At 40.0% G+C, this 18,432-nt stretch overlaps 1 protein-coding gene across 1 annotated transcript in view; it reads left to right on the top strand.

The window, feature by feature from the left end:
• Nucleotides 1-18,432, top strand: part of LOC134491418 (guanine nucleotide-binding protein G(q) subunit alpha) — a 119,160-nt gene that overhangs the window by 37,760 nt on the left and 62,968 nt on the right. Inside the window, exon 2 of the mRNA XM_063295165.1 lies at nucleotides 6,879-7,063. Coding sequence (XP_063151235.1) covers nucleotides 6,879-7,063 — 185 coding nt within the window. The remainder of the gene's footprint in view (nucleotides 1-6,878; nucleotides 7,064-18,432) is intronic.

The raw sequence follows: 18,432 nt of genomic DNA, 5'->3' as shown, positions 1-18,432 counted from the left end.
GGAAGAGGGGCCGACCAAGGGCAAGATGGATAGATGATATTCTAGAGGTGACGGACTCGTCCCTGGGGGAGCTGGGGGTGACGACGACCGACAGGAAGCTCTGGCATGGGCTGGTCCAGGAAGTCTCAAAGAGTTGGAAGCGACTGAACGAATAAGCAACAACAAGAATTGCTGCCTTAATATTAAAAAAATCAACAGAATCCCAAATTTATTGAAGATTTAAATGACTTTTGAAATACGGAACAAAGAAAACAGTAGATGGGAAATGTTTGTACCAGTTTTTCCTTCTAGAATTGAAACAAGTGGCTGTATATTGTGCTAGCATGGCGCTATTCATTAGTGTTTATAATAAACTATGAATATCAAGATTGGAGTTACCAAATTTTCTCTTCAGGTTTAACAAATACATTGAGGGACTTACAGTGCAATCTTATGTTTGTCAACATAAAAATAAATTCCATTAAGTTGAGTGAGCTACTCTACCAACTCTGAAAAGCTTTGCAGCCTAGTTGACTAATGGATCTCTGCATTTTGGAGTAATGGGCAAATTGAGAAGTATTCTTTTAAGTTCATTTATTGGAGTGGCTTTCTTAGACACAACAAACAAAGTTCCTGTCTTTTATACTGTATTCCTTTGTAACTTCAGCAAAGGATCGTTACCTTGTCGTGGTGCTTGAGCTTGAGCACCTCAATGATCCCATGAGCTAAACCGTGAAGGGCCACTCAAGACAGGAAGGTCATGACAGAGAGGTCAGACTAAACATGATCCCTGGGGAAGGTAATGGCAACCCACCCCAGTATTCTTGCCGTGAAAACTAAATGGATCAGTACAACCAGAGATATGTTGGTATACCATCGGAAGATGAGACCCCCAGGTCGGAAGATGGTCAAAATGCTACTGGGGAGGAACAGAGGATGAGTTCAACTAGCCCCAGACGTGATGACGCAGCTAGCTCAAAGCCGAAAGGACAGCTAGCGGCCGACGGTGCTGGTGGTGAACGGCGAATCCGATGTTCTAAGGATCAACACACCATTGGAACCTGGAATGTAAGATCTATGAGCCAGGGCAAATTGGATGTGGTTATTGGTGAGATGTCAAGATTAAAGATAGACATTCTGGGCGTCAGTGAACTGAAATGGACTGGAATGGGCCACTTCACATCAGATGACCACCAGATCTACTACTGTGGACAAGAGGACCACAGAAGAAATGGAGTAGCCTTCATAATTAATAGTAAAGTGGCTAAAGCAGTGCTTGGATACAATCCAAAAAAGGACAGAATGATCGCAATTCGAATTCAGGGCAAGCCATCTAATATCACAGTGATCCAAATATACGCCCCAACCACAGATGCTGAAGAAGCTGAAGTAGAGCAGTTCTGTGAGGATTCTGCAGCACCTACTGGACAACACGCCTAAAAGAGATGTTATTTTCATCACGGGAGACTGGAATGCTAAGGTGGGCAGTCAAATGACACCTGGAATTACAGGTAAGCATGGCCTGGGAGAACAAAACAAAGCAGGACATAGGCTGATAGAATTTTGCCAAGACAACTCACTCTGCATAACAAACACTCTCTTCCAACAACCTAAGAGACGGCTTTATACATGGACTTCCCCAGATGGACAACACCGAAACCAGATTGACTACATCCTTTGCAGCCAAAGGTGGCGGACGTCTATACAGTCAGTAAAAACAAGATCTGGAGCTGACTGTAGTTCAGATCACAAACTTCTTCTTGCACAATTTAGGATCAGACTCAAGAGATTAGGGAAGACCCACAGATCAGCTAGATATCAACTCACTAATATTCCTAAGGAATATGCAGTGGAGGTGAAGAATAGATTTAAGGGACTGGACTTAGTAGATAGGGTCCCGGAAGAACTATGGACAGAAGTTCACCACATTGTTCAGGAGGAGGCAACAAAATACATCCCAAAGAAAGAGAAAACCAAGAAGGCAAAATGGCTGTCTGCTGAGACACTAGAAGTAGCCCAAGAAAGAAGGAAAGCAAAAGGCAACAGTGATAGGGGGAGATATGCCCAATTAAATGCAAAATTCCAGAGGTTAGCCAGAAGAGATAAGGAATTATTTTTAAACAAGCAATGCGCGGAAGTGGAAGAAGACAATAGAATAGGAAGGACAAGAGACCTCTTCCAGAAAATTAGAAACCTTGGAGGTAAATTCCAGGCAAAAATGGGTATGATCAAAAACAAAGATGGCAAGGACCTAACAGAAGAAGAGATCAAGAAAAGGTGCCAAGAATATATGGAAGACCTGTATAGGAAGGATAACAATATCAGGGATAGCTTTGACGGTGTGGTCAGTGAGCTAGAGCCAGACATCCTGAAGAGTGAGGTTGAATGGGCCTTAAGAAGCATTGCTAATAACAAGGCAGCAGGAGACGATGGTATCCCAGCTGAACTGTTCAAAATCTTGCAAGATGATGCTGTCAAGGTAATGCATGCCAGCAGATTTGGAAAACACAAGAATGGCCATCAGACTGGGAAAAATCAACTTATATCCCCATACCAAAAAAGGGAAACACTAAAGAATGTTCAAACTATCGAACAGTGGCACTCATTTCACATGCCAGTAAGGTAATGCTCAAGATCCTGCAAGGTAGACTGCAGCAACTCATGGAGCGAGAATTGCCAGATGTACAAGCTGGGTTTAGAAAAGGCAGAGGAACTAGGGACCAAATTGCCAATATCCGCTGGATAATGGAAAAAGCCAGGGAGTTTCAGAAAAACATCTATTTCTGTTTGATTGATTATTCTAAAGCCTTTGACTGTGTGGACCATAACAAATTGTGGCAAGTTCTTAGTGGTATGGGGATACCAAGTCATCTTGTATGCCTCCTGAAGAATCTGTATAACGACCAAGTAGCAACAGTAAGAACAGACCACGGAACAACGGACTGGTTTAAGATTGGGAAAGGAGTACGGCAGGGCTGTATACTCTCACCCTACCTATTCAACTTGTACGCAGAACACATCATGCGACATGCTGGGCTTGAGGAATCCAAGGCTGGAGTTAAAATCGCTGGAAGAAACATTAACGATCTCAGATATGCAGATGATACCACTTTGATGGCTGAAAGCGAAGAGGAACTGAGGAGCCTTATGATGAAGGAGAAAGAAGAAAGTGCAAAAGCTGGCTTGCAGATAAACCTCAAAAAAACCAAGATTATGGCAACCAGCTTGATTGATAACTGGCAAATAGAGGGAGAAAACGTAGAGGCAGTGAAAGACTTTGTATTTCTAGGTGCGAAGATTACTGCAGATGCTGACTGCAGTCAGGAAATTAGAAGACGCTTAATCCTTGGGAGAAGAGCAATGACAAATCTCGATAAAATAGTTAAAAGCAGAGACATCACACTGACAACAAAGGTCCGCATAGTTAAAGCAATGGTGTTCCCCGTAGTAACATATGGCTGCGAGAGCTGGACCGTAAGGAAGGCTGAGAGAAGGAAGATCGATGCTTTTGAACTGTGGTGTTGGAGGAAAATTCTGAGAGTGCCTTGGACTGCCAGAAGATCAAACCAGTCCATCCTCCAGGAAATAAAGCCAGACTGCTCACTTGAGGGAATGATATTAAAGGCAAAACTGAAATACTTTGGCCACATCATGAGAAGACAGGACACCCTGGAGAAGATGCTGATGCTAGGGAGAGTGGAGGGCAAAAGGAAGAGGGGCCGACTAAGGGCAAGGTGGATGGATGATATTCTAGAGGTGACAGATTCGTCCCTGGGGGAGCTGGGGGTGTTGACGACCAACAGGAAGTTCTGGCATGGGCTGGTCCATGAAGTCACGAAGAGTCGGAAGCAACTAAACGAATAAACAACAAACAAAAAATCCCTTTGTAAATCAGCAGTGCGTTTGAATTCAAATACAACCTGAGTTCCAGCTTTCTTCATTCCATCCAAGCATGTTTCACTGTAAGGAATAAGGCTGGTTGCAATCTAGAAATGACTAGCGTTGTCTACCTGTGATATAAATGGCTCAGCTTGGCTGAACTGCAAAAAAGATGGGTAATGATTCCTTGTTAGATAATTTATGAGGGCTTGAAAAGTAACATTAAGTATCATGTTCTGTAGTATCAATGGCCAGGTATGTAGAACTTGCAAGGACTAGAATGGAAGTTTCTCAGCACTAGGTGTCAGGTTGGCAGACAAAGAATGCTTGAGCTGAAAAGGCTGTCAGAAGATTGATGTGTTTTATTTTAATCTGTTCAATAGTATCCAATTCTCAGAGATTGCCTGGACAAGTCCCTGCAGTTTTTTTGGCAAGGTTTTTCGGAAGTGGTTTGCCATTGCCTTTTTCCTAGGGCTGAGAGAGAGTGACTGGCCCAAGGTCACCCAGCTGGCTTTGTGCCCAAGGCAGGACTAGAATTCAGGGTCTCCCAGTCTGTAGCCCAGTGCCTTAACCATTTACCCCAAACTGGCTGTCTTAAAGATTGATAGTCTGCACCATTTTTCTTCTCTTGCTTCTGATTTTCTAATGCACCAGAGTCCACATTGATATATTGAGTTTGACAGAATATATAGCTTGTTCAGAAAAAAATGGAACTCTGCTAAAATGTTGAACTGACAATATTGTGTTAGATTTGTCTGTTGAAGCTTTTGCAGTGTATTTGTAATTAGTACAAGATTCAATTTTCTGAAAGCATTTGGTTGATAGACAGGTATATTAAGATGTGCAAAAACCTGAGTATTTGTAATCAAAACACTGGAAATGTAGTTCTGATCCTCTGTATCATTTTGTAAGGGCCAAGGAGATATTATCATATCAAATAAAACGTGTAATATATTTTTCAAGTTCTTTAAAATATTTACAAATATTTTGCCTTTCCTATCTGATCATACACTCTGTATGTTCATAAACAGAGGCACTGGTCAGAAAAGACTGACCTCACTTAAAAGATATGCTATACCAAACTCTGTTTAAGAATGCCTGCTGCTAAAAGAAAACAGCACACATTGCTTCTTGTGTTATTATAGTAATTCTGAGAACTTAAAACAATTTTGTGTATATCTTAGTTCACACTGAGTGTATTGCTTACTTTTCCCTTAGATGGATTTGCCACTGTTTGCTGTACAAGTGTAACTAATTGATCACAATGCCATTATGAGTGGTACAGTTAGGATACAATCTAGGGAACCGTGGAAATTACACTTTGTTCATCTTTTTTCAAACCTACTCTTTGCCAATAACAGCCTCTGAATTCCCAGGACTATCATAATGTTGAGGGTACAGAGACTGCAGAATTGATAGAGTCACTCATTTCATCATGCAGGGATAAATAACCCCCCGAGGTGAGGCAGGCCCCTTCACTCCTAACCTTCCGGAAGGGTTTGAAGACCTGGTTCTGCCGCCTCGCCTGGGATGGGAAGGGCAACAGCTCTTCCTGCGGGTGGCTGGTGGTGTAGAGCTCTCCCTACCGAATGGAAATTTCGCACTTGGATTCCATATTTATATTTATTTATTATTTTAGTATTGTAGGTGTTGACTTGGTGATTTTATGATGTTGTGGTTTTAAGGTGGATTTTATTGTAAACTGCCCAGAGTCCCCCTTTTTGGGGGAGATGGGCAGTGATAAAAATGTGAATAATAAATAAAATAAAATAAAATAAATTTCTGGATTCACACTGGATGGTGAACACAGGAATTTTTTTTCCTGCTATTTGCCTAATTGCAACTTGGATGTCCCTAATCAAAATTTGGATGTTCTCATTTTTCTAATTTTCATCCTGCAAATAAAAAAAAAAGTTGAGTGGTTGGCAGTCTGTATGCATATATCTATTTAGGAATAGCTGAGACATAAAGAACTTAAATGCCAAGTTGAGAAGATTTAAATGAACAAACACAACATTCACAGGAAACTGCCCATCACTCCAGATCTGCATCAAAAGCCCTTCTGTGTCCACCTGGTAAGGTAGATTGCTCCTGGGAGGAAGGTGCTTCAAAGCAGTGGCCCTTTGAATGGGTCAAGTTGGCTGAAGCTTAGGCGCCAGGTTAAGGCTTCTTTACTCACACCAAATCACCATTGATTTCCAGCTGCTATTTATATGGAAATGTATGTTGTTGTACTGTTTCTGTGTGTGTGTGTAAATAATTGTTTTCCTTTAGGGCATCTATTTTAAACATCAAGAATGAGATGAGAGGAATATGAATTTCATTTCTTTAATGAAATGAGCTTGTTCATTGTGATACAAAAATAGAAAATTGTATCTCTGCTGTTACGTCAGGTGCATAGTGTCTTCTACATTTTGTATGTTTGTAAAAATGTGTTCTTTTAGAAAAAGACAAAGTTTAGTTGGGTTCCTTGTGGGAAAAGGGCAAGGGTACATAAATGCTTCCAAATGCAAATTAGCAAAAAGATTAAAACTAATTTTGAGAAGTGTGAACATTGTTGGTGGATTTTGAGCAAAATATTTTTCAAATTGATTGGAGGTATCTGAAGCTATTTTGTGATGATATGGATATTTCTCTGTATTTCTGGATTTCATTATCACATAAGGCTGTAGTGGTACTGTGAATGAGGTAGCTAATTGCTTGATTATTAGTGAGAGAGAATATTCTCACTTGGAAAATGAGATTTACACTGTATATAAAATGTTTAATTGCTAGGTGTTACTTTCTGCTTCTTCATGCGGTAACAACGAGGCAGAGATTAAGTAACTCTGTAGTGACAAAGATTTTAGGTTTCATTTAATTCATTAACCTAGTATCATTGTGTAATAGAATAAGTTAATTCTTAGGGTTTATTCTTTTATTAGCTTAATTCTTAAAATAGACAAGCAAACCTCTGGAATTGCTCCTTTTTCTACGACTATTGTAATCTAATAATGCATCTCTTTTCAAATGTTTTGCAGGTACAGGAGAAAGTGGCAAAAGCACATTTATCAAACAAATGAGAATCATTCATGGGTCAGGATACTCTGATGAAGACAAAAGAGGGTTCACAAAGCTTGTGTATCAGAATATATTTACAGCAATGCAGTCTATGATCAGAGCTATGGATACGCTCAGAATCCCATACAATTATGAGCATAATAAGGTAGGCTCTCTGTTTTAAATATACTGGAAATTATTTTCCAATTACTGTGGGAACTGCATTGGATGGCTTTGAATTCATGGATTCCTGGTTCTGGAAAGCAAAAAAGCTCTACCATCTAGTTGTAGAAGTTGATAGAAAGATACGTCCTGTGAAGTTTAAAGCAAGTTGTTAGAAAATAAGTCTCCTGTTAAGTACCATTCTTTTGGACCTTTTCTCTTCTCTGGTTTTTACTGTGGTAATAGTACTAGTTGTTATGTATGCATAGAATTATGGACTATTAAATGGGAAGTAACATGACTAAACACTCTTCCTTCCACATAGAAAATTATCCTTATCTCTCTCTCCTTATCTCTCCTTATCTAACCCTAGCATGCTTGCTTTGTATGTGGAAGAAATCTTTTTCTATAGAGTCATATTTAATCATGTGATCTCCTATTAGTATGCTGAACTGCTATACTGTAGTACCAAGATGACTTTCCCACCTTGGTGAAAACTAGGAGATATGTACAAACTGGATCTATAAAACAGAGCAGGATTTCATTGATATGGTACTGGCTGTCTGGAAGTAAATCTATTTTTTAAGCATTGTTATTATCTCTGGTAAGTAGGAGAAAACTGAATGAGACTTTTGCTGTCTTCTTTCCCAGAATGTCTTCTGCAAATGTCTGCTTTTTTTGCCTGATCAGCACATGTCTCTTAGTAAAAAGGTAAAGGTTTCCCTTGACGTAAAGTCCAGCCGTGTCCGACTCTAGGGGGTGGTGCTCATCTCCGTTTCAAAGCCTTAGAGCCGGCGTTGTCCGTAGACACCTCCAGGTCATGTGGCCAGCATGACGACACGGAACGCCGTTACCTTCCCGCCGGAGCGGTACCTATTGTTCTACTCACATTTGCATGTTTTCGAACTGCTAGGTGAGCAGGAGCTGGGACTAGCAACGGGAGCTCACCCCGCCGCGCGGTTTCGAACCACCGACCTTCCGATCGGCAGCTCAGCGGTTTAACTCGCAGCGCCACCACGTCCCGCACATGTCTCTTAGCAATTCATTTATTCAGGGATATCCACTATAAAATAATTAGGTATGTGCATGATTTGAATGGTCAAATCTTAGGGCATATTATCTACTAGGAAAAAAATTGCTTTCTAAAACAAAACATTATGCAGTACTTTGCTGGTATTTCAGCTTCTGCTAGGATGAAATGAGACGTGTGTGAGAGATCTGGGGGATTCACTTCTGGCTCTCCCTTTAGATAATTCACTGCAGCATTTCTCACTTTGTAGGGTGTCATTTGTGTACAACAGCTCACTGCATGAACAAGGCAATTCTTTACTTTGGTCACATAGAGGAAATTGCAGGGCTGGCCCGTGAGATTGGTGAGACACCATGGAACAAAATAACAAAGATTCATATGATCCAATGAAGAAATATTGTTTTTGCTAAGTATGCTTCCATTTATAAGAAATGTCAACTGCATCATGAATGCCCCAACCTGTTCATTATCAGAGGAATACATTCTTGTTAAAAATGACATATCTACACTCTTGAACGGCCTAGAACGGGGGAGGGGGGAGGCAGTGGACTGCATCCATCGCCCAAGATCACGCCATCAAAATCCAACCATTTAGTTGACAAATTGTGGTGACACAGTTTTGGACCATTCAGGCTTTAAGGGTGGTAACAGAATTGGTTTGCTTCTGGGAGACAATCTTCTTGCATCCCCCCATCCCATCTGAAAAGCCACAAAATAGGTTTTTTTTTAAAAATGGCTATGCTGTACATCACAGCATTGCCAGATGGCCATTACAGGTCTCCAGAAAGTGAGGCAGCTGAGTTGTGGCCCCTGTGGCCTCTGAAACATTGTCCATCCTAGATCTTGAACAGAAGAGATGCCAGATCAGGATGAGAGCTAATTTAGTCCAGCATTCTATGTCACACAAAACCAGTGAGATGTTTTCAGGAAACATGAGAAGAAGCAACCATTTTCCATGGTGTGCCATAGCAAATAGTACTTAAAATATAGTAAATGCCCAATTTACATATCTAGAGTCATTGGACTTAATATGTGGTATACAATCTGAATTTCAGGTAATAATGGACTTTGTAAAATCCCATTTGCCAGTGACCAGACTTCTGGCTCTACTGCACATGCCTCCCCACATTAGTCCTTTAAATTAGGCTTTACCTTTTGTTGCCTGTAATTCTGGGGATAGTAAATAGACATAAAGACCAGTAGCTGTTGATAACCTAGGGAAAGCTATTTTGGAATTACTTAAATCTTTTACTACGAAAATGTATCTTGGTTGGAGTAATTGTTAATTTTAGTAAGCTATTTGTTTTTTCTATCAGCTTTGATTTTTAAGATTCCTCTGATTGTTGCATGCATGGAACTGATAGGTTTGAGAAGGTGGCTTGAAGAGTACCAGCAATGTATATTAATTCAATCTGTACTATCATGAAAGCTGTCTCATTGTAAAGTAACAGAGTTGTTGATTGTTTTCCCTAATAGATCCAAATTGCGTTGAACTCCTAATATGTTACTTTAAAAGAATCTAAGAAATATATAACAAACTCTAGTGAGGCTTCATTCCAAACAAGCATGTTTAGGGTTGCAGCCTAATTGAATGGGTAGGGAACAGCTGGAAATTAAAACTGAACGTTAACAGTGGCAGAGTGTGAGTTGAAGGAGAAAACATTTTTTTTATTTGCTTTCTTTACATTTGCTTTGTTTTTCTTCTTGTCTTGTTTTGTTCTTCATGTTTTCATTTTTATCTTGATTTGTTTCTTAAACTTTAAAAAAACCAACAGAACAGAATATATGTATCTTGTGTGATGCTTAGAAAGCCTCATTATAGCAGATTCAGAAGAAACTTGAAATAGTGGTTTTGTTTTGTTTTTTAAAAAAAAGGAAAGAGAAAGGCACTGTTAAAATCTCCTTCTTGATCATTTGCAACCGTCTAAGAAGAAATTCATGGCTACACCTGCCTCTTGAGGTATGGCTACTGTCCCTGTGATGCACTGCAGTAGTTTCTTTCTTACGGGACTTGAAGTGGCTTATTTTATAATGAGCTTCTCTTTCTTTCTTTCTTTCTTTCTTTCTTTCTTTCTTTCTTTCTTTCTTTCTTTCTTTTTCTTTCTTTCAGTTATAATGTGCATAGAGATAAGGATCTTCAGCAAAGGATCGTTACCTTCTCGTGGTGCTGGAGTTTGAGCACCTCAATGATGCCATGAGCTAAACCGTGAAGGGCCACCCAAGACGGGAAGGTCATGACAGAGAGGTCAGACTAAACGCGATCCCTGGGGAAGGTAATGGCAACCCACCCCAGTATTCTTGCCGTGAAAACTAAATAGATCAGTACAACCAGAGATATGTCGGTATACCATCGGAAGATGAGACCCCCAGGTCGGACGATGGTCAAAATGCTACTGGGGAGGAACAGAGGATGAGTTCAACTAGCCCCAGACGTGATGACGCAGCTAGCTCAAAGCCGAAAGGACGGCTAGCGGCCGACGGTGCTGGTGGTGAACGGCGAATCCGATGTTCTAAGGATCAACACACCATTGGAACCTGGAATGTAAGATCTATGAGCCAGGGCAAATTGGATGTGGTTATTGGTGAGATGTCAAGATTAAAGATAGACATTCTGGGCGTCAGTGAACTGAAATGGACTGGAATGGGCCACTTCACATCAGATGACCACCAGATCTACTACTGTGGACAAGAGGACCACAGAAGAAATGGAGTAGCCTTCATAATTAATAGTAAAGTGGCTAAAGCAGTGCTTGGATACAATCCAAAAAACGATAGAATGATCTCAATTCGAATTCAGGGCAAGCCATCTAACATCACAGTGATCCAAATATACGCCCCAACCACAGATGCTGAAGAAGCTGAAGTAGAGCAGTTCTGTGAGGATCTGCAGCACCTACTGGACAACACGCCTAAAAGAGATGTTATTTTCATCACAGGAGACTGGAATGCTAAGGTGGGCAGTCAAATGACACCTGGAATTACAGGTAAGTATGGCCTGGGTGAACAAAATGAAGCAGGACATAGGCTGATAGAATTTTGCCAAGACAACTCACTCTGCATAACAAACACTCTCTTCCAACAACCTAAGAGACGGCTTTATACATGGACTTCCCCAGATGGACAACACCGAAATCAGATTGACTACATCCTTTGCAGCCAAAGGTGGCGGACATCTGTACAGTCGGTAAAAACAAGACCTGGAGCTGACTGTAGTTCAGATCACGAACTTCTTCTTGCACAATTTAGGATCAGACTCAAGAGATTAGGGAAGACCCACAGATCAGCTAGATATGAGCTCACTAATATTCCTAAGGAATATGCAGTGGAGGTAAAGAATAGATTTAAGGGACTGGATTTAGTTGATAGGGTCCCGGAAGAACTCTGGACAGAAGTTCACCACATTGTTCAGGAGGCGGCAACAAAATACATCCCAAAGAAAGAGAAAACCAAGAAGGCAAAATGGCTGTCTGCTGAGACACTAGAAGTAGCCCAAGAAAGAAGGAAAGCAAAAGGCAACAGTGATAGGGGGAGATATGCCCAATTAAATGCAAAATTCCAGAGGTTAGCCAGAAGAGATAAGGAATTATTTTTAAACCAGCAATGCGCGGAAGTGGAAGAAGACAATAGAATAGGAAGGACAAGAGACCTCTTCCAGAAAATTAGAAACATTGCAGGTAAATTCCAGGCAAAAATGGGTATGATCAAAAACAAAGATGACAAGAACCTAACAGAAGAAGAAGAGATCAAGAAAAGGTGGCAAGAATATATGGAAGACCTGTATAGGAAGGATAACAATATCAGGGATAGCTTTGACGGTGTGGTCAGTGAGCTAGAGCCAGACATCCTGAAGAGTGAGGTTGAGTGGGCCTTAAGAAGCATTGCTAATAACAAGGCAGCAGGAGACGACAGCATCCCAGCTGAACTGTTCCAAATCTTGCAAGATGATGCTGTCAAGGTAATGCATGCTATATGCCAGCAAATTTGGAAAACACAAGAATGGCCATCAGATTGGAAAAAAATCAACTTATATCCCCATACCAAAAAAGGGAAACACTAAAGAATGTTCAAACTATCGAACAGTGGCACTCATTTCACATGCCAGTAAGGTAATGCTCAAGATCCTGAAAGGTAGACTGCAGCAGTTCATGGAGCGAGAATTGCCAGATGTACAAGCTGGGTTTAGAAAAGGCAGAGGAACTAGAGACCAAATTGCCAATATCCACTGGATAATGGAAAAAGCCAGGGAGTTTCAGAAAAACATCTATTTCTGTTTGATTGACTATTCTAAAGCCTTTGACTGTGTGGACCATAACAACTTGTGGCAAGTTCTTAGTGGTATGGGGATACCAAGTCATCTTGTATGCCTCCTGAAGAATCTGTATAACGACCAAGTAGCAACAGTAAGAACAGACCACGGAACAACGGACTGGTTTAAGATTGGGAAAGGAGTACGGCAGGGCTGTATACTCTCACCCTACCTATTCAACTTGTACGCAGAACACATCATGCGACATGCTGGGCTTGAGGAATCCAAGGCTGGAGTTAAAATCGCTGGAAGAAACATTAACAATCTCAGATATGCAGATGATACCACTTTGATGGCTGAAAGCGAAGAGGAACTGAGGAGCCTTATGATGAAGGTGAAAGAAGAAAGTGCAAAAGCTGGCTTGCAGCGAAACCTCAAAAAAACCAAGATTATGGCAACCAGCTTGATTGATAACTGGCAAATAGAGGGAGAAAACGTAGAGGCAGTGAAAGACTTTGTATTTCTAGGTGCGAAGATTACTGCAGATGCTGACTGCAGTCAGGAAATCAGAAGTCGCTTAATCCTTGGGAGAAGAGCAATGACAAATCTCGATAAAATAGTTAAGAGCAGAGACATCACACTGACAACAAAGGTCCGCATAGTTAAAGCAATGGTGTTCCCCGTAGTAACATATGGCTGCGAGAGCTGGACCGTAAGGAAGGCTGAGAGAAGGAAGATTGATGCTTATGAACTGTGGTGTTGGAGGAAAATTCTGAGAGTACCTTGGACTGCAAGAAGATCAAACCAGTCCATCCTCCAGGAAATAAAGCCAGACTGCTCACTTGAGGGAATGATATTAAAGGCAAAACTGAAATACTTTGGCCACATCATGAGAAGACAGGACACCCTGGAGAAGATGTTGATGCTAGGGAGAGTGGAGGGGAAAAGGAAGAGGGGCCAACCAAGGGCAAGATGGATGGATGATATTCTAGAGGTGACGGATTCGTCCCTGGGGGAGCTGGGGGTGTTGACGACCGACAGGAAGCTCTGGCGTGGGCTGGTCCATGAAGTCACGAAGAGTCGGAAGCGACTAAACGAATAAACAACAACAGAGATAAGGATGGCTACAAAGTTTCACAAAGGCGGTAGACAGATGATCAGGAATGTCTTCTTGCACATCAGAGAGAACAGGTAGGTTTTTATGTTAGGCTGAAGAAATTCTGTCCCTTCTTATATGAATGCAAGAATGGAAAAGGGCTCGCCACTGACATGGCATCAGGCTGGTGTTTTTGGAAAGTGAATGAACAACTAGCAAGTTTGAGAGTCTCAGTTGTTTTTTATAATTATGAGGAACATGTCGCAAAGCTAGAAGGCTGTTGGGAGCTTTAGTAATGTTTCCTGCACTTTTGGTGATCCTCAGCATTTACTACTTCTGGAATTCAAGAGCAAAGCACGGCCAGCCTCTAGATTTTGTGTTTTGGAAAAAGGTATCAAAAGAAATTGGACTGGTTCTTTTGCCATTTTGTGGAGCCTTTTAGCCTTGGGCGGATTGCACAGGTGATGTTTTTCCTTCTCCCTCTCTCTCTGGACTTATCGGAAATGTTCAAGAAAGTTTTGAATTTTAGAGATGCTTTCCTCCCACATGCTAACCAGAGTCTCGTCTTCTTTTGGATGCCCTGTCTTTGACCATGTACAGTATATCTTGTCTATCAGAGAGGTACAGTGTGTGTGTGTGTGTGTGATTGATTGATAGGTAGGTAGGTAGGTAGGTAGGTAGATAGATATGCAGCTCCATTTATGACAGAATATAAATCAATTTTGAGTTCAAATTGTGAAAGTTGATTCATATAAAGTTGTTGTTAGTCTGGTCTTTTGGGGAAGCACATTTATTTGAACTTCACTTAGTGTTTCTTGCTTTAACTAAGGTATTTCTACTTGGAGAAATACAGTATGGTAGCAGAAATTATACAGGATCCCTTCAACGCTTACTTGAGCAAGAGTTGGTGGAATACTAAATAAACCTTTAAACATAGTTGCACACCTTCAGGCCCATGATGTAATCTTTCACACTGCACTCCAGATAGCTCACAGTCCAGAGAAATAGAGTTGGTTTTCAGTTACTTTAGTAGTAGATCCTCTGATAAAATAAAAGTTCTTGTATATACAGCTTAAGGAAATGTCAATTTAATAGCTCACTTTTCTTGAATAAAAGTAAATGGGATGACCTTTGAGATAATAACAAAGATCAGTCACTTATAAGTACAGTATGCATAGATACTAAGATCACTGACATATGCATGGCATGATGCTACTCATCATTTTATATTATGCGCAAGCATATTTGTCCTTTTCCTCTTCGCCACAATTGTCATCAAGAAAAGATGGATTGCATATTTGAAAAATAACATGCTCAGCTACAGCGGTGAGAGAAAGTAAATGAACCTTCAGTTACGATTGATATTCCTGCAGTACTCCAACTTACAACATGATCAGAACTTCATCTACATTAATAGGTAAAGAAATTCTGGTTAAACAAACTACACCCCAAGCAGTGTTGTGTGTTATGTTGTGTGTTATTATGATTCACTGTAGGATAATCAACTCTCTTAAGGGAGTCAGTTGAATCAAACGTTCCAATAAATGAAATGGCAATCAGATTTGAATCTGAAAGGCCATCTCCTATAAAAAACACAAAATGTATGGGTTGCCTCATTGGAGGCCACTCTGTAGAAGTGAATCGTGAAGACCTCCAAAAAAGGTAATTGATGTTTGCAAGGCTGGAAAGGGCTACAAAACTATCATCAGACCATGATTAGGCAGATAATGGAGAAAATGTAATGCTATTGTTAATTTTCGGTGTTCATGGGTCCATTATAAGAAAGACACTGAACAAGAATGGTATGTGTGGGGAAGATAGCAAGGAAGAAACCACTGTTTGTGAGCTGAAGCTTAAATAAATGTGGGTCATGCAGCACAACAATGATTGTTCAGGTAGTACAGTACAGGTACTGTCATACAGGTAATACATGAGTACAGGTAGTCCTCATCTAGTGACTGACACATTTAGTGACTGTTCACAGTTACGACAGTGATGAAAAAGTGACTTTGCGACCAGTCCTCATATTTACAACCTTCACAAGTCTGTAAAGCAAAGGAAAGCTGAAGTAAGATCATAAGCACAGTCGTGGTTTTACTTAGCAACCACTTCTCTTAACAACCTAGTTGCTGGTCCCAGTTGTGGTCACTAAACGAGGACTACCTGTAAATCTACAACAGAATGCTGAAATAGAAAAAAAAATGTTCTTTCGAATGGCCAAGTCAGAGCCCTTTCCTTAATTCCAATTAAAGTATGGCATGACCTGAAACAATAAGAGCCAGTTTGATGCATTGTACTGGTTAAGGCACCAGGCTAGAAACCAGGAGACTGTGAGTTCTAATTCAGTTCTTAGGTGACCTTGGGCCAGTCTCTCACTCTCTCAGCCCTAGGAAGCAGGCAGTGGCAAACCACTTCTGAAATGTTGCAAGAAAACTGCAAGCATTGTCCAGGCAGTTACCAGGAGTTGAAGCAGTTGACTCAAAGGCACCAAAAGACCTGAAGCAAAGATTTCATGCAAGGCAGACCACAAATATTATGAGTTTAAGCAACTATCTAAAGAGGGATGGGCCAAAATATCTCCAAGCCAGTGTGCAGGATTGATCAACAGGTATAGGAAATGTTTGGTTGTAGTCACTGATGCTAAAGGAGGTGCCATCAGTTACTAAATCTAAAGTTTCCCTTCCTTTCCCAACCAAGACAATGTTGTTAAATAATGATATGCGACAGTACACTGTTTTGTGTGTTGCTTGTTTGACCAGAATCCCTTCATCTGTCAATAGGTCTTAGATGAATCTCAGATCATCACATTGTAGATCATAATACTGCAGGATGGATGGATGGATATTCTGATAGACGCAAATACGAAATAGTCGCTGTCCAGGACACATATAGGAAATTAAAAAGCTGAAAACAGCTTTTTTCCTTCATATGCAATACATTTTGCTATTGACTTCCTCTCCCACTTACTGTGTTCCATAAATTACAATCGGCAAAATGCAATATCTTTTGCCACTTTAGGCAATTAATTTGAAACCCTTTTTTCACCCTATATTATTTTTGTTTAAAAGGACATTTTTGAGGATCTTGGAAGCAAGCAGCTCAGCCATCTTTGTGTTTTTTCCCTCTCACCTTCCAAAAATAACTACGTTATATATTTGTAGCCTAGCTTGGCCCTTCTCTGGAGTAAGTCAAATCTAGTAGTGCATCCTTCTTTGCTGTCTTCCTGTTGGACTTCCTGTGCTCCTTGTACATTGATACTGTGTGATTCAGCACTGTGTGTGGTGGCTTGTCCACTTGACAGCAGATAACATTAAAACGACAGTATTTATGTAGTTCCTTTCTTCAGATCAATTTGCTCCAGATGACATAAAATGAATTATCTCTTATTCACAGAGTATCTTTGTTTGTGTATAAATGTGTATGTGTGCCCACGCAAGTGTGTGTGTGTCTTCAGTCAAGTAGGAGTTTTTTAGGTGCAGTGTCTGTCACTTGACATATAATAGACTCTTGAAAAGGACCCTTTTTAATGTGTATCTTGTGCCAACAACTGCTTCACAGAAAAACTATTGTTGTTCATATTGTAAACTTACTTGCATTGTTGTCCTACAAGAGGAACAGAGAAGTTAACTTTAGTTCAAGTTCTTCAATGAATTGTGCCATGATACAATTATTTCTTAACATTGGGAGATGATATCCCATTTTAGATAGCTGGTTCCTATTGAAGGTAGGGTTAGCAAGACGTACCCTTAAATCACTCTTAAGTCAAATATCCTAAAGAGTGATTTAATCCCATTAATATTATACTTATTTCCACTTCAGCCTTTCCACTACTGCTAATCAGCATTGCTATGGAGGTGCTAATTTTAATCTTACATTAAAATATTAAAGAATGAAATGAGTTGGCAAGGTATCAACAGAATTTTAAAACAAAAAAAGAAAATTGGCCATGTCCACCCAAAATATATAACCATGTTGAAGACTTAACAGATGCATTCACACAAAACACTAACGTGGACCAGCGTTAACCTAGATTTCTTTTGCAGGAGGCTGTATTGTTAAGAAACTGGTGCTTCAGCAGAGGAAAGATACATTCATAACCTCAAATACTCAATAAACTGAATACCTGATGTTATTTGCAACTCGTTTACAGATTTGGATTATGTTTGGACAATTACAATGAAACATAATCATCCTTTATTGAAACTATTGTGTAACACTTTATACTCTTATGTACATGGCCAAGAAGCCCTTGTATTTATGTTGTTGTTGTTATTGTTATTGCTTTGTTTTTTTATTTTCTTCTTTTTTTCTTCTTCTGTTTAATTAAAGGCAAAAACATTTTAAAAACCATAGGGTCCCCCCCCCCAAAACAGTGTCTTATGTGAATGCACACTACTTGGTTAGTTTAGGTTTCCATATATTGTGTGAAACTTTCATATAGTTACTTTAGTAACTGAGCATGTTATAGGAATATAGCTATTGTATGTAGTTCAGAAATTTTAATGTGGAGACTGCTAGGCTTAATTATATAAACTGATCATATCTAGTGAAGTTTCTTTTATCATATTAGCTTGTGAAATCATGTTAATAGATAAGGTAGGGTTCAAATACCATGTAATTATTACTCAACGAGAAGCCATAGGAATTTTTTTGCATCTATATCTTTTTCCTTCTTTTTTATTGGTGATAGCCATTGTAAATTATTTTAAAATTTATAGATTATTCATTCTTTATTTCTCTCTCTTCATCTTTTTGCAACTGTTCATTTGTTGGAGAAATAGTAGAGTTGAATGAACAAAAGTTGTGCTATCCAAAGGAGAAATGAGAGATATGGTCAGTCTGACTATCCAGTAGCACTGACATATAGCTCCTACTTGGTGCTTGTATAGTGTCCCTTCCAAAGGCTACTCCCCTTATAGGAATAGTATTCTAATTCAAAGTAGATGCACAGACCTGTTTCCCACATCAAGCCACACTATCCTTTGTTCATTATAGTTTACT

Source organism: Candoia aspera, chromosome 2 (genome assembly GCF_035149785.1).
Source record: "Candoia aspera isolate rCanAsp1 chromosome 2, rCanAsp1.hap2, whole genome shotgun sequence".
Classification (NCBI taxonomy): Eukaryota; Metazoa; Chordata; class Lepidosauria; order Squamata; family Boidae; genus Candoia; species Candoia aspera.
This window is presented reverse-complemented; position numbering and strand designations above follow the sequence as displayed.